The sequence below is a fragment of the Beta vulgaris genome, chromosome 1 (genome assembly GCF_026745355.1).
Source record: "Beta vulgaris subsp. vulgaris cultivar EL10 chromosome 1, EL10.2, whole genome shotgun sequence".
In the NCBI taxonomy this organism is placed as follows: domain Eukaryota; kingdom Viridiplantae; phylum Streptophyta; class Magnoliopsida; order Caryophyllales; family Amaranthaceae; genus Beta; species Beta vulgaris.
Genome location: NC_079202.1, coordinates 53302019 through 53328360, shown reverse-complemented (window position 1 = coordinate 53328360; position 26342 = coordinate 53302019). Strand labels below are relative to the sequence as shown.

At 32.8% G+C, this 26342-nt stretch overlaps 1 protein-coding gene across 1 annotated transcript; it reads left to right on the top strand.

Annotated features, from left to right (window-relative positions):
- The first annotated feature begins 5087 nt into the window (after positions 1–5087).
- On the top strand, positions 5088–7270 carry LOC125495709 (zinc finger protein ZAT1-like). Its single transcript, XM_048640511.2, has one exon. It carries the CDS (start codon positions 5975–5977, stop codon positions 7076–7078), a length of 1104 nt encoding a protein of 367 aa, XP_048496468.1. The 5' UTR covers positions 5088–5974; the 3' UTR covers positions 7079–7270.
- The last annotated feature ends 19072 nt before the right edge of the window (positions 7271–26342 follow it).

Sequence of the window (26342 nt, the reverse complement as noted above, 5' to 3'; positions counted from 1 at the left end):
TAACATATGGCAATTCAATAAGCCAACTAATGCAAAACATAAACTATTGTATAGATGCAAATAAATTAGAGTCAATAAAACCAACATTTAAACGAAAACTTATTCAAAGGGTGCCTTTGATTTTATCTCTATTCTATATGGGAAGAGGGGTAGGATACCAAAATATTAGAAACCCCATTATACCCTCATAACATCTCTATTATAACTACTTCCTTTAATGAAAAAAATAAAAAAGAAAACTACCTAATTAATTTAAAATTTAAAAAAATATTACAAAAAGAAAACCATCAACAATTCAAATATTCCTAATTTATTATAAATAATTAATAATTAATTTAATTTTCTTCATCTCCTAAAAAAATAATTTTGTACGTATGTTCGCACGCATCGCCTGCATATAAAAACTAGTACCAATAATGTTAATGTGTGAATATTTTTTATTTTATAATCCAAAACTTAAAATTTGACACATATTTGTACTTTTAATGTATTAAGAAACTGATTAATAGTATCTTCATTGTACATGACTGCTTGGTAACTGAACTAGCTTTAAATACATGAACTAGTTATTAGGCCCGGGCTATGCCCCGGCTAAGAAAAATTTCATTTATTAATATAATACTTTATGATAATAACACTAAATACAACTTATTAGCCTAGTGGTTAAAACTTTAGTATATGTACTTGAGGTTTCAGGATCAAACCCTATACTATGCAATTTCTTAATTTAAGTTTGGTATCCACATAAAAAAAAAAAAAAGTATTCTCACTCACATAATAATTAATTTAAAAAATGGTGCAAATATTATTTAATTAATAGATTCCAGTACATATGCACGTAATTTTTTAATGTTTGCTCAATAGAAATGATGTCAAATTTCTCTTCAAAGAAACTTTATGAATATTTTTTTGTACCTATCATTTGAGGTTATTAAATGTAATAATGCACTTTGCTTTCTATTTACTTTCACGTACATAACATGCATATAAGACTAATTCTCAACCCCTCAAACAAAAAAACAAAAACAAAAAAAAAAAAAAAAAAAAAACTAGTTAGGGTATATCATTATTTAGAAATCATGGGAGTATAAAATTGTAAAAGTATTTGTGATGACATTTTCAAATTTACTGCCCAACATGTGTTTCAACGAATAAATAGTTAAATAAACTAACAAGCATCACTATGAGATTAGATTAGGTCCATATTTTTTGAATGAAGGAGGTAATAAAATTACAAATGCAATTATAAATGTTAACCATCTTCATTAGTGAAGTTGTAAGTAGACTCGGGCATGGGTCGGGTCGGGCCTGTTTACGGTCTCGGCTCGTGGGCTTGGAAAAATGGTGGGCCGGGCCCAAGGTCGTGAGTGGCGGGCCACGCCGGACCGGACTTAAAATTTCCAGATTTTGTCCACAGACTCGCGGGCTGGCCTATGTTTTATGTTGTTTTTTTGGATTTTTGACAGTTATATTAGGCTAAAAAACAAAGGAAATGAGCCTTCGGCCCGCGGGCCGGCCCATGCGGGCCTGAAATAATTTTTTTTGACCGTGACAGGCCCGCGACCCACGAAGCGGACAACGGGCCAACAGGCTCGTGCCGGGCAACCCGGCCCATGCCAACCTCTAGTTGTAAGAGTTAATAATACAACCTCCATTTCACAATACATGCATCATTTGCCTTTTTACGTATGTCAACACTCTTCTTTAGATATTAGAGATAGTAATATTTGAAATTTTCTCATTAATACAAATTTAACATAATCTCACTTGACTTATGATATAAAATTTTATATATATCATTTGTCCGCGACTCTCTAGCTATCCAACAAAAAAACAACAAACGAGAATGCAACACTTCATGCCAAGTTGTACAATTAGTCATGAGTAGGAGTACTATACTGCTATTTAAAACTTCAAACTACTTAATCATATACGCATTTCTTACATATTCGCTTAAGGTTTAGACTATGACTTCCAAGTTATGCTTGTACATTTCATCACGTTCATTAGGTCTAATCTTCTAAATTATCTACTAATCCATTTAAAATAGTGTGTGATCTGGTCTTCAAGTAAGTAATTATCTTTACCACTAATATAATTAAAAATAGTTTGGACCACAAATAAGCTGCTCTCCATGTTAGAATTCAAAGGCAAGTACAAGTAGACTTTCAGGACTTAGTCTACTATTTTCCTTTACATAAAAACAAAGTTACCCTTGCCCAAAGAATGCTCCACTGATACTGGGGAAGATGAAGTGGTTACTTTCCCACTCATTTCCTACCCTTCATTTTCCATTATGTATAGCAAAAAGATCCAAATTTAGAAGAAGAAAACCACTAACAACATCTTAATTTTCCTCAATTACACTAATAATTCAACCTGTCTAATTATTCACTATTTTTTAGCCTTTTAATTATAGCAATTATATTAATTACTCTAATTAATCTAAATCGCATAAACGTTCTTATTATTTATCGCTATCGTTAGATACTACAGCTACAAAGTAATGTGAATATAATTCTTATACGTATTCAAATTAGTTGTTTAATTAAAGTTGTGACTCGTAACGTTACAATTAAGCATATAAAATGAGTTTACTATTCTATATTTTCCCATCACATGATTATATTTCAATTTCTCCATATTGAAAAATATAATTAAATCATTACATGACATGATGATAATTTGTGAAATATGGGCCTGGGCCGCACCTATCACAAGGAGAGAGAGTCTACTTCACAATACAAAGGAGGTTCCACCTTAAAACCATATGGCAATAAGGGGCGTAACTCCTTTGCATTATAAAGTGAACCCATCTCTCTTATTTAATCAATGTAGAACACTGACATGTGGTGTGCGCTATACATCATAGCTTCAACATAATTGTTTTGCACATTAACTATTAGCTCTATGGAGGGGGTATATCAAATTATTTTTAGCACCATCAAGTGTATATAATTAGTAAACTTAAGTTTGATTTAGTATATATTAAGTTGATCATCATGGATTACATCATGGTATTGATTAAAACCCAACATAGTGGCATATTGACAAGTGGATATTTGAGTTGTTGCCACTATTTTTAGGTCATTGATCGGTGATTCTTATTGTGGTCTATGGTACACCTCTCCTCCTTTTCGTCCTATTGTTAAGCATTTGTTACAAGTTACAATAAACCTGAGTAGATCTGTTGACAAATGCAACAAAGTCAAGATAGTTTAATCTTGTCCTCGTGTATTTTCTATGAGTAAGATGCACCCATAAATTTGTCCTATTTATAAACTGATAAAATTAAGTAAATTGCTTTTATGTAAGTGATGTAACTCTTTGAGGAAAACATTACACATAATGCGCTAATATACTTGGTCAATTTAAAACAGTACATAGTAATAAAGTTTGAATATTATCTATAACTCAACGTAAGTATTGTTTGTACTTTGTTTAATTATATGAATGTTAAAGATGTGCAAGTGAGTATAATAACATAACTTTAAATTGGTCGTATGGATGGTCAAACAAAATTTGGTAGATGCATCAATCAATTAAAGTAACAAATATGAGGATCATGTAATTGATCTTTCTATGTGTGAAATTAATTAATTGCTTATTCTAACCCCTAGTATCTAAAAATTCCTATCATAATTTTTCTGAATTAGAGATGGCAATGGATAATGGACTACTCGAATCCGTGGATCCAGATCCATTTTTTACGGATCTGAATCCTCTTTGGAATAAAGAATCTGGACGGGTCCTAAATAATTAACCAGATCCGTTTACCCGTTTTTATAATATTAGTTATTACATGTAATAACGGATTCTTGCTTGAATTTCGAATTATTGTTCTAATTAATGTGCAATTTACTGGATTATTGAGTTCGAAAAGTCGGTTGATAATTGTTAATCTTTAAGAAATAGTTAATTAATCTATCGTTTGATAATTAAATAGTAGTAAATGGTTGCAAGGACTATTTGTCAGAAATTAAATGTGATTTTTGGTTGATATTAGATGACTTTATTGTTCAAAATATTTAATTATTGTAAAAATTAGGATAGTTTGAACAAAATAGACAAGGATCCGTTTTGGACCCGGATTCGTAGGATCCATAGGGATCTGCTGGATCCTCATTCTTATTACCCAATGGATCTGGATCCTTGCCTAAAAAACGAATTTGGATCTGGATCCTATAGGACCCTGTCCATATCCTATCCATTGCAATCTCTATTTATACTTCTTCATTTTTGTTTTCGTTCTAGTCAAACATGGGTATATATTTAAATCTATGATTATATATAACTAATGTTATTAAAATTTTAAACATATGTCAAAAACATCCAAAGATTCAAAAATACTATACGTAACTATTATTCTTAGATACAATTGTATATCACACGAAAGTTAAAATTGTAGTTCTTGAAAAGAATGAAGGAATAATACGAAGCAAAAAAAAAGAATATATTCATTTATAAAGCACCATTGATCATAGGAATACTCTAGTCCTTTTTCCATGTGTGGAAATCTAGTATTAGTTCAACAGTAGTATACTATTTTTTAATTTTTAACTTTTGTTTTTATGCCATACGTAATTCTGAGACGGATATATATTTTTCAAAGAAAATCTTGTCAAAATAGACCTTTATATACATCAATTTTTGCAAGAGACAACCTTTTAAATTTATTCGGATAACTTAAGACCTTATAAAAAAAGTATTTGTGAGAAACAAGTCAAATAACCTTAGTACCTTAGGCCACTTTCCAAGCATTGATCCAGCATTTCCCGGCAATGACTAAACATATTATACCGCTATTTTGACAACTTCTTTCACCGAAATATAGATATTTCATATTGCTACTTTCACAACTAAGTGCTAACAATTAAAAGCTACACACCGGCCACTAACGGTACGGTTAACAACTAATAACTACTCTAGCTTCCAAGAATATATTCGTCTAGTTGTTAAAATTGAGGTGCTGTGAACAATAAGACAGGTTCGAATCCCCCTTCTCCTTATTTCGCACTTTGTACTGTCACCTTCGTGGTTTCAATGGATTAGAAAAACTACTTTAACTACTCGCACAACTAAAAGTTACAACAATAACTACCATTGTCGAACGCACCCTAAGACTACAACAGTTATCGGCATCCATAACTTTCCAAACTAATCACTACACCAGTATCAATCTATTTAACAAATGACATGGTAACTATAGATCATGTGGTAGTAGCTCCCTTTGTGGAGCAAATAGCAATGAAGTTAATATTCGCATTTAAGATAAAGAAATATACTTACTATATAGAGTGAAAACATATTAGTAGAGTGAATTAGAGAAACGGGCAAATAGGCTTTGAAATACATGTTACATGTTCTTTCTTTGTTCATGCATAAAAACGCGTAATTAAGAACCTCATAAATTACGTTTGCCGTTTCTCCTCGCACTTAAAAGAAGATCCCACCAAAAACTCAGTTTTCTTCAACATACCCCCTTCCAAAAAAAAAAAAATACTTCTTTCGTTCCAAATTAGATGTTACACTTTCATTTTGGGTAATAATTTCTCTCTATCTTTCTCTTATCACATGGGACCCTTTTATTTTCTTTCTCTATCTCTTTCCTCTCCAAAAATTGTTTAAGAGTCTCTGATTTTAAAAATGTAACATCTAAATTGAAACGGAGGAAGTAAAAAAAAATTAATAATTAAAAAAAAAATAAAAAAAATTGTATATATCCCCCTTGGTGGAGGAATGCTTGTCACCTACTCATATTAGCTTCAAATCTCCACCTTCTCTCACATTAACTTTTATGCAAAAAAAAACTCTCCACACCTCACGCAAAGTTCACCCTCTAAAGAGAAAAAGGCAACAAAGAGAAGAGAGAGAAAGTTCAAATTTTTAGTACTACTACTATAAGCTTAAGTTTACTCTGTTTTCTCTACTTCATTTGTTTGCTATATATCATACTTAAAACTACAAAAAAAAAATGGAGAGACATAGATGTAAACTTTGTTATAGGAAGTTTGCAAATGGAAGAGCTTTAGGAGGTCACATGAGATCACATATGATGAATCTACCAATCCCTCCTAAACAACTTCCACCACCACCACCACCTCCTCCTCCTCCTCCACCGCCTCGGCCGCAAACACCGAGTTTTGCAACCGAGTCATCAACTGATTCACCACGCTTTGCTGCTAATTCTACTTCATCATCATCATCATCTTCAGATTCTGAACAAGAACAAGTAACTATGGATGATTTCATAGAAGAACCAACTGGATCATCTTCACTTGTTAATACCTTACCAGATAGAGAAAGTGAGACTGAGTCATTTAAGAAGAATCCAACTAGGAAAAGAAGATCAAAGAGGATTATTCAAAAACCATCATTATCTTCAACTACTTCAACAGATAATTATCAACAACATTACTACCATTTTGATTTACATAAGAGAAAGATGAAGGCAGCGGCAGAAGTAGTGAAAATAGCAGCAAAGACATACGAGACCGAGCTACCAGCTAGCTCGGTCTCGGATGTAACTTCTGAAGAAGATTTAGCCTTTTGTCTTATGATGATGTCTAGGGATAAATGGACCATTGGATTCGAAAGCGAATTCGAGAATTCATCATCACCAATTATTCTAAGGAAGAAATATCAATGTGAAACTTGTCTTAGAGTTTTCAGATCGTATCAAGCTTTAGGAGGTCACCGTGCAAGTCACAAGAAAGCCCGTGTTTGTCAACAACATGAACAACAACAACAAGAAGAAGCAAGAAAATGTGTGTTAAGTAAAAAAGAAGAAAAAGAAGAGAAGAAAGTTCATGAATGTCCTGTGTGTTTAAGAGTGTTTGCTTCAGGACAAGCGCTTGGTGGGCATAAACGATCTCATGTATTCATTAATGGGGGTAATATTGGAATACAAAAATATTCTCCCTCATCAAATGCAACAAATACTAATCCTAAAAACATGATTAGTTTTACTAATAATGACAGTTTATTAGATCTTAATCTTCCTGCACCTCTTGATTATGAAGATGATGATGATGATGATCAAGTTGCTGTTTCTGCTCTTTCTGATGTTCATTTCTGATCATCGAATTAAAGTCAAAAGGTAATTTAATACTTTTATTTTTCGAAAGAAAAAAGAAAATTAGATGAATTTTGATACTTTTTTTTTCTTGTGTATGTTGAGAAATTTGGAAAGATATTGTTTAATGGATCTTTTGTTTGTATTTACATATTACTCTGACAATACCAAAGTTAACTACTATGGTTGTTACTACTTACTACTGTATTTTTTTTTTTTTTACTTAAGCTTATGTATTAATGAGTAAGCTTAAATTAGTAGTTAGTTCATTTTCATCTACTAATTACTTTGCTTCAAGTAATTTAATTACTCTATTTGATTCTTTTTTTTAGCTTAGAGTGTTATTGAAGTTTGAATGTGAACCCTACTGATTTAGAACCTTACACAGGGTATAACTAGCCAGGTTTGTAGGTCAGACTTTTTGAAATGAAAGGATGTTAAGGGAAATCTCGCCTCAAAGAACTTGAGATTTGATCTCGTGATCTTTAAAGTTATGAGGCCAAACCTTTACCACTAGATTAAGTCTTGTTTAATAAACGCGAATATTCAGATGTTTTCGGAAACATGTGTATTCTGTCACGTAAAAAAGCTCAAAAGATCATGCGGAGAGTATGTGAGTTTTTACCGTGTTTTAGGAAACATAATAGACTAGTTGAAATTTGGAGGTTGAGCTTGAATTGTGAAGTTGAAGGACTGTTCCTAGTTTCCAGCTGTTTTAGCTAACTGCCTTTGCACTGCTTATGCAATTAGTTTATTCCAACTACCTTTTTTTTTTTTTTAAGATTTGGAAGTTAAAATTATACTCCAAAAAAAATAAAAAATAAAAGGAAGGAAAAAGTCATTCCGAGAAAAGTTGAATAAATAAGAACCTTGTATTTTGGGGGAATAAAAATAGTAACTTCCACCTGTCAATGCTGCATCAGACAGTTGGTCAAGCTGCAGTAGAAGGATCAGCTATATGTTCTTTTCTTGGTTCTTTAATGACAAATACTCCCTTCATACTACTACTACTTCATAGGAGTACTTTGTATGAACTTGATTTTTAATTTATTATTTTGGCAAATTGGTTTCTTTCTAATCATTATTCCATTTCGATCGATAATTAACAGGATTGTCAGCTCTCTTATTATCGATTTTTTATAGATTAGGAATACATTAAAGTATTATTTTTATATTACATCTCTTTCTTTTCATTTACATACATATTAATATTTTATTCGAATGTGTCTAATAGGGTTGGCAATCCTAAAAGTTACTAAAATATTTTCCGTTCCTCCATAATAAGCATTTTTCTTTTGAAAAAAAATGTATTTAATATATTAAATTTTCAGTTTTACACCCAATTGTTAAGTTTGCTTATTCATGAAGACTTGAATAGTATTGTTGTTTCACTTTCAAGTCATGTTGTTTTAAACTTATCTAAACAGAAGTAAACTGATTGTTAAATTTCACAGGTTAAAGTGAACTTAAATTTGTAAGTTGAAGGACAAATCTTTACTTAATGTAGTCTTTTTCCTTTAAAAGTTTTCCAAAGTCTCTATTAAGGACTCATTCAGTTTTTTTTATCTTTTTCACTTTCCTATACACATCTTTCAATACACATCTTTGAACTTAAATATCTTTCATTATATATTAGTAAAATTTATAACAATTGAATATTAATAATGTACTAATTGAGACGAATCAAACAAGACCCCGCATGACTATATTTTTTCTTATAGATTGAAAAAATTTGAGAAGATTCTCTCTAATTAGTATGAATAGTGTCAAGATTCTAAGTGAGAACGATAATCAAACAAGACCCCCGCATGACTATATTTTTTCTTATAGATTGAAATTTTTTGAGAAGATTCTTTCTAATTAGTATGAATAGTGTCAGGATTCTAAGTGGGAACGATAAAGAACAGATGGAGTAATTAACAATAATAATGGGGAAAAACAAAGAGAAATATTTTTTTTTTATTTTAAACAAAAAAATATTTTTTGGTTGTGGTGTACGAGGTGAAGTTGGTAATTAATAGAATGGTAGAAGCACGAAGAGAAAACCTTATTCAGACTTGGAACATTTAATTATAGGATCATAGAAGCAGTTTATTGCGTTCATTTTCCGGATCCCGAACTTAAAACACAATATTTATGTACTGTATAGACCCGGTGTACTCTAATATATATATATATATAGGAATGGGATCTTGTGAAAACAACAATCAAGCTGAAAACTGAAAACAGTTAATCTGAGCCGTTGGAATTATAAAATGATATTTTGAACGGCCATGATTTAACCATAGGCGTGCCACCTGATTTTCTTTCTATTACTCCTCATTCTCAAACAGATTCTCTCTCCTAATCTCTTGAAACGCCATTTTCGCTCTCCAAGCAGATGACTTTCTCTCTCTTACCCCTCATCTCTACCTCTCACCGGCGATTTTCTCTCTCCTCATCTCAACTTCCATAGCAGCCCTATTTCTCCGTAATCTCGAATCCGCCATTTTCGCTCTCCAACTGAATTTTTGAATCTAGTAATTTTCGATCGAAATTGCGAAGAGATCTTCATTTTTCGTTCAAATTCGATCTGTTGTTAAACAATTACTAGATTCGATTAGAACAGATCGAATTTGAACGAAAAATGAAATTTACGAAACTTGTGTTTGGAGTTTGGAGTTTGGACACTGACCTTCACCTAATCCTCGTTGTGCCGGAACTCGCTGCTGCACTGTATAGTTGGCTTTCAATCTCTCTCCTCTTTCACTCTCTTACTGTCTCATCTTCTTGGTAATTTACTCTTTTACTTTTCAACAATTACTCAATTTATTAGATTTGACTATTCTTATGGATTTTTATTGGATTGCTCAATTTTGGATTCATATTAGATGCTTTTTTTAGGCTATTAACATTCATTCTTCTTAATTTTTCTTTTATTCTTGTTAAATGTTATTTACTTTTCAATAGCTCGAATATTGAAAATAAAGCATACTCTTCTAATCTTCTAATTGTAATTGTCAAATTACGTGATTGTTGTCGGTGATTTGATTTTTGACTTGTGAATTTTTGGTGGATTTAGATTTGTTGAAAACTTAAAAGTTACCCTATATCAAGTTTTTTATTAGTTTCCAAAGTATTATTGTTATTAGTTGCTGTTTTAAAGCTATTTGTTACCCCTCTCTCACTAACATATATTTGGCGAAATTCATACAAAGTATTGTTATTAGTTGCCAAAGTATTGTGATTAGTTGTTGTTTTAAAGCTATTTGTTACCCCCTCTCACTGCTAACATATATTTGGCAAAATTCATACAACCTATTAGCCCAATTGGCAAAACATTGTGTAAGACACAACGGTGTAGGTTCGAATCCTACATAGGTTTAACTATAATCAAAAATAAGTTACCCTAAAATCTAAAAAGTTGTCCTAAAAATGGTAAAAGTTACCTTAAAAGTGGTAATAGTTACTCTTATAATAAATAAAGTTACCCTTGAAATATATCGAACTATCCTTAATATAATAAAGTTACCCAAAAACTGACAAAAGTTACCCTAAAAGTGTTAAAAGTTACCCTAAAGGGGTTAAAAGTTAGTTTGTTTTCAGTTTTCAACCTAAGAGTGGTTTTCAGCGAATCCTTCCCCTATATATATATATATATATATATATATATATATATATATATATATATATATATATATATATTTCTTATTTATTGTAATTTTAAATTATATTTATTAATATTTAAGGGTGGGGATTCCACCACCCCTTATGACTAAAGTGTTATTCCATTCATTAAATTGTTCTCTTGTCTATGCTTTGGGCCATGCATGATATATGCACCCAAAAGCTTTGCCTACCACTGTTGCTTTTCAGAGCTTTGATTTGGTGCATGCCTAAAGTTACTTAGCATGCCTTGCTTAGATTCTATTAATATCTACAAAATATCTTTTTAACAATATTACTTATCAGATTATATAAGATGTCTTATTTACTAGCCCTATGTTTATTAATTTTCTTACTAGACTATTAAGTAGTGGTTTATTGATATCTGAATTTTTCTACAACAAATGATAGGGAAGTAAACTAAATTATACGGGAACTTAAATATTTCATTTTAAAATTTTATTTTATTAATCAGATTTCAATATTAATGTTCAAAACTATATGTTGCATGTCAAGAGTAAAATCATAATATTTGAATTATAAAAGAGCAAACGAAGTACTTTATAGAGCTAAGATTGACCCCAGACATATTTTTAAAAAAAATACAAACAAATTATACTCCATGTTAGAACTTACAAGAACAATGTTAAGATGCTATTAGCAATTTGCATGAATTTACATATATATAATAATTAATTAACTAGCTCTAGACATTAATTAATTTTGAAATCCAGCACAAAACCCAATTATTAATTAGCTGACCTATACTATGGAGAGGTAGTTACATTGGAGATTCTCTATAATTCTGATAAAATAAAGCATAGTTGAATATGCTTGCAGCTTGAAGGACGGCATTATATTGGTGGATGGCCATTGAGAAAGGTGAGGTCCCAATCTTAGCACTCAACTCACTTGAAAGATTGCCTCTTTTGTCAAGTTGTGGTGTGTGCAAATGTCATTCTCTCTATCAGTACAAAATTATTTACATCGCAACTCTCATACCAATACTCTATGTTGTTTAGATTTAGATCGTCTATTTATTGGATAGTACAAACTAGATAAAAACTATATAGAAAATGGTTATACAAAAATCTTGCAGACTTAGAAATTATATAAAAGTACTTATTTAGAAGTTAAGTAAATTAGGTAAGAAATTAGAGTGCGTCTTGGATGTAATATGTTACATCATAACTTCTTCTTATAAGTGGTTCAAACTCTACTACTTCTTCTTATATTCACTTTACTTGGCAATTGCATATCTCTATTACATAAGCCAAAGGATGAAGTGTGGTGTCTTTTTTTGAAATGACTAAAATACCCTCTAATAATTTAAAACAATGTTTTCCTTTTTATAAAAAATTGGAAAATGATAATCAATGAAACTTGCCATATGAGTAGGTCAAAAATGGAATATGCAATTACATTAATAACTTGACAAACTAGATTGACACAATCAATTCACGAAATCAATTAGAATCTTCAACCAAAAATAGTTAGCAATATACCGTGATAACATAATATTTCATATATAAAGTTCAAACAATATGGTTTATTAACATTTATAATTGTTAAAAAACTTTACTAAAGTCGCTGAAAAGAAAATTATTAAATCATCGACTAAATTTTACAGTGACGATATTGAACAGTTAAAAATCATTCACCTTTAATTTAAAAGAACCTCAATAAGTTACATCACTATCAAAATAATTTTAAATAAAAAAATATGTCCATTTATATATAACTACATATGGTTGTCGACGCACGCATTGGGTGCATATGCAACTAGTGACATTATAGGACGTGATATATACTTTTCAGTTCTAGAACATTTTAGTATTTTTACCGTACAGTTGTCCAAGATTGTTAGTTACAAAAAAATACATACGCTACTTCTTTTGTTTTTAAATCAGCGCTTCGAGATTGACAATTTTTTATATCTGTAACTTATAAGTGGTTCAAACTCTACTACTTCTTCTTCAAAAGCTCATACGATCCTTATTCATACTCCGAAAACTTTTGACCAACTCTTTTGTTTTTTGGACATGACTTTCCTTAGCTTCTCTTGTTCTCTTTCGTTTCATTCACTAGCTTATATGCTACAATAGCCTTCCCATATGATTTTAATAACAGGAAACTTCTATTGTAAATTTGAGCACCACTACTCAATCATTTCATGAAATTCTTTTGCGTTAGATGCTTATATAAATTGTGCAATATCGAATTCTAGTTCGTAGAATTCTAGTAGCTTTTAATTTGAAAGGATTCTTACCCGTCCACAGCCTTTAAGAAAAGGATGATATATTGACATATGGGTCTTTCTTTTCTTCGAGAAGCTTTATATCTTTTAGGGGATCAAAATAAGCATAATAATTGATGAAATCTCACAATATGCCATCAAATTCTAATAGTCCCCTTCTATATGCATACTCCAAACCTCTAATATTCCATATATAGAATTATATCATAAACAATTACAAACCATATAAAATGTAATAAATATTTTTTTCGATCTCTTTACTTGCAATGTTTTATATTTTCCACTATATATATGCTTACTTTGACCGTGAACTGTGAGAGTGTGACTAATATATAATACAAATTCTAGTATACGAGATGTTGTTGCACTCATCTCTATATATATTCTAAAAATTCAACTTTATATTTTCACAATCAAATTATTAGAGACAATAACGATACGATCAAAGTTATATATTGGTAAGAAATTAAGAGTTAAAGTCAAAATGTTACAAAGTATAACCAAATGCTTAACCAATGACAACTTACAGCTGACAAACTTCACATTTAGCTCATTTCATAAATCAAGAAAGATTGACTTCTCAACAAAATTGAGAAAGATTCTTGCCTTGCATTTGAACTTTCAGAATATATTCTTGTAGATTTTTGAGTATCTATATAATACTATAAAGCAATAAGGATTTGCTTATGTGTCAAGAGCAAATTGAATTGCTGATGTGTCAATCCTTTGTAATATCTTTTACAATATTTTGCCACGTGTATTTGTCTTTAAAAATTTCTATTATGCATTACTTTTTTAGGCACATAATTGAAAAGCTATTTAAGAAAGTTCTCTGTTATAGAATGTAAATCAACTAAATTTTAGGAATCAATTGCTATTAATTAGTAATTACCTATGCATCATAAAACTGCCAAAAAAAATATATCTCCTAAATTCGATATTTTAGGCACTAATTAAAAAAAATCATATCCCCTAAATACGATTTTTTAGAAACTAATTAAAAATTCATATCTCCTAAATTCGGTATTTGAGTTACTAATCATATATTTTGGCACTAATTAAGAAATAAATTTATAACAAGAAGCTGATATTTTAGGTACTACTTAAGGTATTACAACTATTTAAATGAACATGTTGTATTCTCTTCTTAAACCCAAATTAAAATAAAAGTCTTAACAAATTATAATATTAAATTAAAGTTTACCAAGGTACGTATTAATCATACAATAAGTTCTATTATAGAGTTTTTTTTTTAAGTTCAAATTATAAGATCATTGACCACATATCCATACCATCAAAATTATAAGTTCATTGCAAACTATAAAATCGTGGGACGTCATATTACAAATACTACGGTGTATCCCATAAAACAATGACAATTATTAGTGAGTTACAATGTGATTAGCAATACAAAACACAATCCATGATAAAATCAATAATAATTGGTATTAGCACCTCATGTATAACACAAAAAAAATCTTATGTACTAATAACACTTAGCTTGCACAAAAGAATAAACATCTTATGTACTAATACTTGCACAAAAGTCTAAACATCTTATGTACTAACACCTAATATTAAACTATCAATTAAAAAATGGATTAGCCAATATATAAATAGATAAGAAAAGATAACAAACTCAACAAAGTTTAACTTTTACTTGGCTCATGAGGTTTATAAAACTTAAAGGATGGTAGCCTAATTGTAACAACAAACATGAGATGTCTTAAAGTTTAGTATAATAACAATGGGACCCCTTTCATTGTACAAAATATCACATCACAGTATTTAAAATTTGCTAGGAATATGCTATCTTAACTGGTAATGTATGGCATCTCTATGTAAGGGTTAAAAAGTAAAATTACATATAGAACTTATGTGAAATTTATTGTCTATAATTATTTTAGTGTAGTTGTATCTTTGTGAAATTTATAAGTCATATACTTCCTCCGTTTCGAATTACTCGCTACACTTTCAAAATTCCACTATTCATGAATGAGGTTTGACCATGCATTATTTACTATTAGATAAAATCAAATGTTATAATGTAATTGTTGGATTTGTGTCAATGTATAGTTTCAGAAAATCAAAATTTTATACTTTACTCTAATACTCCCTCTATTTTTTTTTATCATTCTCACTTTCCTATGCGCGTCTCCCAATGCACCTCTTTGAGCTTAAATGTCTCTCATTATATATTAGTAAAAATTATAACGATTGAATATTAATAATGTACTTATTGAAACGAATCAAACAAGATCCCACATGACTATGTTTTTTCTTATAAATTGTGAAACAATTAGAAGATTCTCTCTAAGTATGAATAGTGTCAAGATTCTAAGTGAGAAAGATAAAAAAAAACAGAGGGAGTACATAATTAAAGATATTAGTAGTCAAAGTAGTGCATAGACAAGCATGAAAGTCTAAGTGTAGCGAGTAATTTGAAACAGAGGCAGTATATTTGTTCAGTTTATTCACAACAATCGAATCACAACTAAAAAAAATAATATTACCATACATATGAAATTTGAGAGCTCATAATTTCTAGGTGTTCATCTCAAAGAAAAGATAAAATGTCATATAATATATTTCCACATATAAATTGATTTTTATTTCTATATATTACCGTTCATTTGGAACAAGTATTATTGACCTGGATCAGTGAGCTAATCACAAACTCACAATAAAAATGAAAAAAAGGGTGAATTGTGCATGTTAATAATTGACAATATAATTTATTCTATATTTTAATTTCCAAAATAAAATAAAAAAATGGGTCAAATAGTATGAAACTTACAAGCTTTAAATTCTAAGAGAGGTGCATAGAATCTTACTTCTATCTAGAAGCCGAATATAATCTTAACAAAATCTAAGTTTGCTAATAAAGTTCCAAACTGTAACAAACACTTGCTAAAAACTCTCAGTTTTCACTGTCATAAAAATTCTGTCTTTTTCCATCTCAATTTGAACATCTAGAAAGTGAATCATCATCTTCATATAAAAAACTTATGTAGATAACATCTGAATCTCACACATCCAACGTTAATGGATAAAAACACAATCAAATTCATTTTTTTCTCCATTTTCGAAAATATCAAGTGTGTTCGATGAATCTATGGTCAAACTTTTTGGATAACTTTTTTCGAATAAATCTGGAATTGAACGGGAAATTTTTTTGTTAATAAAATAAGATTCAATTGATCGAATGTAGCAATTTTTCGAATAGATCTCCATTTTATTTAAATATGGTATTGCTCAAATTCAGGAGAAAAATTCAATCAAATATAACAATTCTAGCTATGTTTTAAATCTCCATTTTTGGTTTGTAATTTGCACGTGTTCAATTAGCCATATCAAGAGTTACCATCATTAGGGTTTGAAATTTTATTTGTGATAAAGATCATGAGATCTCAAGACAACAAAAGAGTGGGGGTGATTAAGAGGGACTGTGGAAAGTAGGGACGACCGAAAGTACGAAAATAAGTGGTTGCATGATTCAATCCCAATAATGGAGTGAATTGTGATTTTATTTGGTCCTCAATGTGAAACAATGGATAGAGCAAAGACTTTTTTAGTCAATGCCACACGATAATATTAATTACATCAGTCATTAAACGCACGGGTTATAAGTCAGTTTTAAAATATTCCTCATAAACGATATGATTATAAAAAGTTTAAATCAAGATCTAATATTCACCCCATGATTTTGGGAAAAACATCATAAAGTCGATCATAAAATTTATAAATAAAAAAAATTCCGTGCATTTTGCACGGGCCAAAACCTAGTTATAAGTTTATAACACGTATTTATTTCACATAATCACATGAGGAAAATGTTATCATGGATTTGAGATTATGATTCATATATCCATGAGCCTCTAAAGGTATCGAGCAACTTACAAAATTAATTTCAACATAAATTCAATTTGATAATCAAAATTTGGTTTATATATAGATAAAAGGGTTTTCTATGTTATACCCTTGTGTTATTCGATTTCTATGTTGTGAACTTGTACCCCTATGTTTTCGAAATTCTAAACAATATCCTTAAATTTCTAATGCACAATGTCTCTACTGGTAATTATACATTCTTAATTCCAGTTACTTTTTGTAATATACTGAAAGTAGTCTAACTTATACATAGTTTAACCCTTGGAGGAAATAATTTCAAATTAGATTAGTTCCACTAGATTAGAACAAGTAAACGAACTTAATGACGTATAATTACCGATAGAGGGATTATTGTGTATTGAAAAAGATAAATTCGAGAATTTCGTATGAAACTCTAAAAAAGGTTGAGATCGACACAACATAAAAATTTAAGAAACACAAAGGTATAACATAGAATAAATCGTCAATATAATACAAAGAATAATAGGAATCAACCGTTTTGATTAGTAGGCAACTAGGCCTTAGTTTTGGTCAGCAAAAAATCAAAATATCATGGACTATTCAATTCATAATGTTGACAATGGGGAAAATGGTAAAAACTGAAACTTTAATACTACACTATTAATCATATTTTTCAAAGAAATCCTACATGCTAGCAGGAATTGTTTTAAAATTCTAAAATTGAATGTCGTCTTATTCATCATGAGGACATTTCGTGGGAAACATAAGTAAAACACTATTAACTATACTAATTCTTATATTAAGGATTTTTTAACCTAGTGGTTAAGATTGAGGTGCTATAAATAATAGGTCATAGGTTCGAAACCCCCCCCCCCCCTTCTTTGTATTGCCTTCGTGGCTCATATGGATTTAAAAAAACTATACTAATCCTTATTCTCAGAAGAAAAAAAATATGGTTAAATTAGCTATGTAAAGGGGATACTTCTAGAGAGTAAACTGACAAATTAGATTGAATTGTATATGGTCATAAATTGTCAAATACAAAGTTCAACTTCAACCTATGGGTCTAGTATTGACTCCAGTCCATGGAGTTTGTCCGACCCCGGAATCAGGGCAACATATTTTTTGGATTAATTGGAGGATAAATGCCTGATATTAGTATGATCTTAAACCAACAAACAAAATAATAATAAAAAAAGTAAGTCTAGTATTATGAGTAATAATGACTAAGAAAACATTATTAGTTCTCTTTGAAAAAACATTACTTTGTAGTTTCTTTTACCTTGCTACTTCTAATATTTCTAGTCAAAGTTGGATTTTTTGATACCATATTTAGTGATTATTGTAAATAAAAAATTGTAGTTGTGTGAGATTATGTTGGATTCTTCTTATTGTGTTGCTTTAAAATATGAAATCTTTAAATTTTAAATAAACTAGGATATATCTAAGTATCTAACCTTAGGTATAGGTTAAGAATTTTAAGATTTTTTCATTAAGCCATTAAGGTAGCGTTTGGGAATCCGGATTGCATTACAATTTTAGTATTTTAATTCTAGAAATTGAAATTTGAACTCCAATTCCATTTCCTCAAATTCGTTTGAGAAACATGGGCATTGAATTACAAATTCAATTCTTCAAACTCGTTTGGGAAATATGAGAATTAAAATTCGATTCAGGCGTGTGGTGGAGTTCTTGGCGGAGGGGGAGGGAGGGGAGAGAATAATGGAAAACTTAGATCTAGGAGGAAGAAAATAAAATGGGGGAGAAATTGAACTAATAGGGGGTAGAATTTATACCATGTGTTTTTAACTTGGGTTAGAAGTGTAGTGGAATTAGTCCAATTTCAACCCAATTCTCATTGAGTACTCAAATAAGTGAATTGCGACAATTCCATCATTTCAAATGAAATGATGGTTCTCAAACAAGCCCTAAGAAAAATATAATAACATCAAGATTTTATTTAGGGATAATAAAATAAGGATAGATACTTACGATAAAGATTACAAGTAAAAAAATTTAGTTTGATTGGATTTTGAAATGAAAACTTATTTATAATGTTATCTTATATAGGATTTTTTATGCTCTTAACCTAAACCTTATGGTATATGTTAGAAAAATCCATTAAACCAATACCTTATTAAGTATGTTTATATTTTAAGATAAAAAAAAAAAATACGACAAATATAAAAGTACAGAAAGAATATTAAGATTTTTTCCAGTAACTTAGAAAAAAAGAGATCTTGCAATTTCATATTAAGAGAGAATATGTGATTACTTCTTGCTCACCTGGAGCTCTTCCTTTTGTATATTTTTCTCATTTGCTCATTTAGAACTCTCCTTTTAAATTTTGAGTATATTTGCTCATTTGGAAGATTACAAATGAGCAATGAACAAAAAGTAGTCTTGTATTTTGAGTAGAACTATGTCTCGTGTGAAGTACTCTATCAAACAAAAATGGGTCGAAAATCTATCATCAAAAATTTTCTATGCAAACGTTGAAAAATACGGGAAGTCTTACAGTTCTTTGATTCTTATCTAGCGGTAATTTTGATCTAATCACTGAAAATATGTTTTTAGACATTTCTATGGATTTTTTTTTTACTAAACTATTTTGTCTAAGATTTTGTGAAAATAAAAATTAAAGCAACTTATTTCGATGATTTAATAAACTAATGCTATATTTCATGTGCTTAAAACTACTTCAATAAAATTAATTTTTCTAAATACTTTTTTAAAAAAATAATAAACTTTCATGCTCCTTAATAAGTGTGGGCAAATGTATAAAAATGAACGGGAAATACGAAGATTACTTGCCAATCTTTAGTAAAATGTACAATAAATTTAATAGCCAAAAGTCCTAACAAATATTAATATTAAAAAGTAGTATTATCAAACAAATTACTGAATGCAATTTCCTATATAGTAGTGACTTAATTTTTAAAAAATGCTTGACGAGTAATTATTACTCAACCTCTTTTAATAATATAGTACAAGTCGGCAATGAGAAATTTCCTTGCTCCCATTATCACATACTTCATAAGTTTGGTCCATACACTAATGACCAAAGGAAGCCGAAAATTGAGGCTTAGCTTATTTGCTTAGGTAGTTAGCTAAATGTTCAAAATTAGTCGGTGGGTTAGTCTTGCTCTTTATCTATCTCACATATTAATCAATATTATATTAGCACCAAAAAAAAACAAATTTCTATTATATAAGCCAATTAGCCAGCGGAGAGTTATGGTATCCTCTCTTGAAAAGACTTATATATCCTTTATCTCGCAAAAAATAATAAAGAAAAGATTTTCTTAATTATTTCCTCATTTACAAGTATGGGTAATAAAAAAAAGTTCTACATTACCAAAAAGACATACATAAGAAAGTGTAAAAAGAGAAAACTTACAACTGAAAATATATACTTAGGCCCTAAATCATTTTCAAATAATTATAAAAATAAAGATTTACAGAAATTTTTACTATATGAACTAATAACCATTTCAAATAACAATTAACATGCATAAACAAACCATAAAAGAATTAAGAAACTTAGAGAATATTCATTTTTCGTTTTTTGAAGCTCACAATCAATTGATATAATAAATAATTAAAGAGATGAACATACATCATTTAATAATCAACTAGTATTTGGTCCCGGGCGTTGCTCCGGGTTGGTACTATTTTACAAATTTAATATATATATTTTTTTCATTCCGATTAAAATATATTAAGAAAAACTCAACATTTAAAAGGTACAAATATAATAATGTGGACACTTAAAATATCATTAAAAGTTGGTTGAGATGGTAATTGTGTCATATATAATTGCAAGAGGTCACAAGTTCAAATCTTGTTGCAAGATAATTTTACTTTTGTTAATTGACATGACTTGTCACTTGTGTACACATCGGACAATTCTAGTGGAGTAACAAAGGTGTCACGTGGCGTATATACATTGCGTGGAGGTGTCACGTGGCATGTATACATTGTCACGCACGCCTTTTAATATATTTGTATAGAATTTAGATTTTTTTTATTGAAGCACTATTCACCATAATACGCTTAAAACCTCAATTTCCCAATGAAATTAAATTGAAGTACTACTCATAAAATACGCCTATAAACTATACATGTATTTTAAATAAATAAAAAACATAACCTAGATCATTTTTTAAACACAGAGTTCTTGAATTATCTACCAAATATAAGATAATATACAGTCGAACGCATCGCGTGCATATAGTGCTAGTTAAGCAATATCTCAAGGGGATAAAGTAAAAAAAAAATTTAAAAAGATGAAATAAGGTGAGAACTGAGAAGTGAAGAAAGGAATAAATATCTTGAAAAAGTCATGGAAAATTAGTGCGTCTTTTACAAGATCACACAAGAAACTACTAGTTGGTTGAAGTTTGGAAGGAGGTGGTTTTTTTTGTGTGTGTGTTTGTGTGGACCTTGTTTTAGAAAAAGAGCCAAAATTAACCAACAAAATGAGTGACAACGTATCCTTTGTAGAAGTTTATTTTGCCGGCTTGTTGACTTGGGCAATACTAGTATCAATATGGGCACTGAAATAATAGTCAAGACAAAAGGGGGAAGAGTCAAATGTTTATGATCTTCCTTTTTTAATTCCCACTTTGTTGGCTTAAATGGTCAAGCATCACCAAAATGTATGTTGATGAATGCATCAACACCCCATTAAGGGTATTTGATATTTCAAAGATTATTAAAAAAAAATGATCTAATTTTAATATGAAAGTAAATCTAGTGACTAAATGGATTAAATTAGTCATCGAGAGAAATTAATTTAGTCATTATTGGACTAATTTTCTTTTTAATATTAGGCTTATCATTACCTAATTTTAATGCAAAAGTAGGCAAGTTCTCTTACAAGACAGGTTGTTGATATTTCTATATTGGGATATATTTTGATTAATAGAAAATTTATGTTTTATTTGAGAGGTTTAATAAATGAAAGAAATTAGAACACTTAGATGGAAAAGCAATGGAGTACAAGTGTCTATATATGAAACCATGTTCTTGTTAAGAATTTAAGATAAGTGAAAGAGAAGTCAAAGACTTAGTTAGATTGATACTTCCTCCGTTCCATAATAAGTGAAACACTTACTATTTTAGAACGTTTCAAAATAAGTGAAACATACCTTAAATGGAAAAAAGAAAGTGACAAAATGACAAGATTACCCATCATAAACTTGTGTAGTTTGCTTTTCTCTCTCCTACTTTTGATAACATAAAAGGGTATTTTATGACTTTTTGGCTTTTGAAAGTGATGTTTATTAAATCTTGTGCACAATGCTTATGTTTCACTTATTATGGAACGGAGGAAGTATTAAGATTTGTCTTGCACTTTTATTAAATGTAAAGCAAGAAATTATAATGATTAGTTATGCGTTGTTTCATTTACCCAATCTTCAAAGATTTGAAATAATTTATAGCCAAATTTGTTCTTTTGTTAGTTTAACTAATTGTTCCGGTATGGGACAAATCACAGGGTTCTGAACCGGTAAGTCCTTGTATTCAAGCCGGGTTGGATTCCTGCAAAATAGAATAAGTGAACTAGCCTCGGGGGTTGATCCGAGGAACGCCCCTCCGATGCCTAAGTCAGTATTAGGTTTAAAGCCGGTAGCTCTCAAGTATAATGTATTGGGATTCGTGTACGTACCTTATGACTCAGATCAACGGAGTATTTATAGGGACTTGATTAAGCCCATCTCTGTGTTGGGCCCGGTAATCACGGGAGAGATTCCCAAGAATATTCCCTTAGGATATATTCTTATCTTTTACTGAAAGTATATCTTTTAGGCCCGTAGGCACTGGGGATATAAACTGGATCTAAGCCCAGGCTCGTAAGCCCAAAAGCTATTAGACCGGTATCAATTGAACCGGTATGGAACTTAGCCAGCCCCCATACAACTAGCCCCCAAGCAGGTATGCCTATTATAGGCGTATCCGGTTTAATAGGTTGCAAACCGTTATGGGAAATGCTGAGTTACTTTTAGCAAGAGAATGTGAATCGTTGTCAGGGAATTCCAACGGTCACCTCGAGCTGCGCACCTGCATTGAAAGCTCTTCGAAGAGTGATTGCTTCACAGCTGGGTACTACTAAAACACGTGGCATGATCATGTCGGGAAGACGAAGCGTCACTTAATCTCGACCGCGACTTTTTCTATAAATACCTCTTGCGTGACTTCCGCTTCTCACTTCTTGCAATCTCTCTCTTGTGTCGCGCTCATATCGGACTTTCTCTCTCAAAATCCTTTCGCTTCCTTGACGGCATTTGTTTGATCTCTCATTCCGGCCTCACGCTACCAGTTGATTCTGGCATATTTTCTCTTCGCGTCTTTATTTCCAGGTATTTTATCGAAACTTTTTCCGATCTTTCATACCGTCTTATATATAATGTCATCCAACTCTGAAAATTCTGATTCCCAAGACATATCTAAGTCTCCCTCTATTATGAGTGAGAGTGATGCCGAGTCTGATAACACCTCCATTAGGTCTGTAGAGGTTACCACATCTCCCCGGGCTACTCCTACTTCTGAACATAGGGTAAATAGCCAAAATTGTAGTACTTCCGGCAGACAAGATGTGGAGCCGGCCATTCATGCCTCCCCCTTAAAGATGGTACTGGGACAAGCCGGGGCTTTAGGTCAGTATGGAACCATGAGAGGTTTAGCTGAACATTCCCCCGAATTATTTCCTTCCGGCTCGTCTCCTGTCAAGCGTTCTACTTTTGAGGTGGGTGAGACATCCATAGACCGGTACCTAGGGAGATCCCGGCCTCCCCTGTCCACTCCGATGCTGTGGAGAGTGTGGAGAAATATGTAGCCGGGACGGATGAGGAGTCTACCACCTTAGAGGCCGAGTCGGATTCTGACCGAGAGGACCCTCCCGAGATAATCCCTGAGGATTCTGATGAGGACACCCTAGCGGAACTGTACATGCCGCCCAGTGATGAGGGCTGTGCTGGTAGTGTCCAATTAGATATGGGCTGGGCGAGGACCTGCCGGCAAAGCAAATTTCTGATTAAGGGTCCCCAATATTTTGCTTTTCCGGATGATTACCAATTAGTCCTTCCGGCTGAAGAGAGCCGTGTAACAGATTGCCCTTCCGGTCATGTGGCTATTTATGCCCACATGCTCGATTTTGGACTGCGATTTCCCTTGGATCCATTTTTCGTCAAGGTCTTCAAAGCCTGGAACATATGTTTGGCTCAGCTGACCCCTTTAGGATGGCGGAATTTAATGGCCTACGCTTGGGTTGTCCGTATAATTTTCCGGAAACCCTGAACCTCTTCCGTAAACTCCATTGGATTAAGGAAGATGGCTCTGCCAAGGGTAAAGGGGCCGGGAAGAAGAGGAAATCCCGTGATGACGAGCTTGAGGGCCGTGGCGGATGGATGTCGATATACACGAAAGTGGGTAAGTTGACGGTTTACCCTAAACCTAGCTCCCTCAAGCTCTGGAGAGGCCGATTCTTTTGGGTGCGTGTTCCTGACGACTTCCCTTTAAGACGTCAATGGACTAAACCTCGTTCTCGCATGGAACATATCAGGGATAGAGGTTTAACCCGCCGGGAACGTGTGGCCTTTGATTATTTTGCGTCGGACTCTATCCCGGCGCTGAGAGGCAAGAGAGGTACCAGTCCCAAGTACTGGCTTCCTCATACCAGCTATATTTTTACTAACCCGGCTTTGTCGGCCTTAGGCTTCTGCCGGGCGGACCCATACGGTGTGTTTTGTTTTTGCTTTTGTTTGCTATTCTTCTGTTTTAATCGCTGTTTTCTGACCGCGATCTCGTCTTCTTTGCAGGCAAGGATTTTCTGGTCCGCGAAGCCCTTCACGTCGATAGATCTTACCGGCCTTTGAGCAACATGCCTCCTAAGCCTGCTAGCAAGTACGTCCCCATACAAATCCGCGCTGGTGGCGGCCGAGGGGGCGCGGTGGTCGAGGATCCGGCCGGAAGTCTGGTAACAGGACGATGTCAGGGATACCATCCCCCTGCAGCGTCGTCAGGCGGAGGTCTTGGCCCGGAAAAGGAAACCGGAGCAGACCTCAGTGGCCGAGCCAGCGGCCAAAAGGGTTGCCTCCAAGACCGGCAAGGATAAGGAGGCTCCTGCTACAAACGCTCCTACTCTTCTTTCCGGTCGGGTGGCCGAGGTGGGCACCTCCTCCTTGCGGCCCAAGATCTATAAACAACTTACCCTACCGGACATGGTTCCCGGCCTTGAGCCCTTCGCCAAGCCCAGAAAGCAGGCTATCTGGAGCGAGACCGGATGGAGATGCCGGATTTTGAAGAGGCGCTGGGCTCGCTCTCCGGTGAAGAATGGCGAGAAGTTCGATCCAAAGATGACGTTTTGGACGAGACGAATCGCTGCTCTTGGACCGTCCTCTTGAGGGCGGGAACTGGGATATCGTATTTTAAAAAGCTACACAGCTTAAATTACGATATTCCGGTGGACGAGGTTTATACGCTTGCCGCCTCGCATGCGCATAACTTGGCCCTGGTAAGACTAACAAACTTTATCCTTTCTTTTGCAAGTTTCCTATCGGTTTATTTGTTGTCTTGACCTTTTTGTCTTTTGCCTTTTGCAGTCTGCCCAGTCGGTAAGGAGCTTTGCGACTTCTATCGGTACTTTCAGACTTCTTACTTCAACGAAGTTAAGGGATAAGGAGCTGAAAGGTAGAATGGCCGTTAAGGAGCAAGAGCTGCTTGCGGCAGTTACCGAGAAAATGACGCGCTGGCCGCGGAGAGCAAGGCCGATGCCGCCCTTACAAGGCGGTGGAAGATCACTCTCTGGTCCTGTTTAACAAGGATGAGGAGATTAGGCTTCTCCGGGAGCAAATTGCTGAGGCCAGAGAGCTGGAGCGCGCCACCGTTAAGGAGTACCAGAAGGGTATGGACTTCGTGAGCCGTTTACTCAACCGGTACAACGGTGGCTGGTCTGCGGCCATGAGATGCGTTCGTCACACCTTCCCGGAGCTTGACTGGTCCAAGATCGAGGAGGCGCATACCAACCTCGTCCATGGGCTACCAGTTGAGGGTGAGGACCTGGATCCCGGTGTGACTGAAGCTGACATTGCCAATGCCGACCCCAGGATTGAATTTGAGGAAGAGCAAAGGCCGCCAACGATGTCGCTGATACTCCCAACCCTGATGCCGATCCTACTTTGGAGGAGACAGTGGTTGTGTTGACGGCTCTGAGGGGAAGAGCAAACCAAGTAGATTCTCAGCCTTCCTCCTTGCCCTTCTTGTATTGGGTCGCTTTGTGCGTGGTGTGCTTTACGCTCTCATGCCATCTTTCTTCTTGGGCAGCCAAACTATCTTTACCGTTCTGTAAATCCGTTCGCCTGTGTCGGATTTTTTGTTTTCTTTTGGCGGTCAACCGTATGTGGTTGACTGTTTAGCTCTAGGATTGTAATTTTTCATTGATTAATGAAGTACAGCTTTTTTGATGGACTTTTATCGTCTTTTATTATAACTATGTTTATTTGTGGTTAT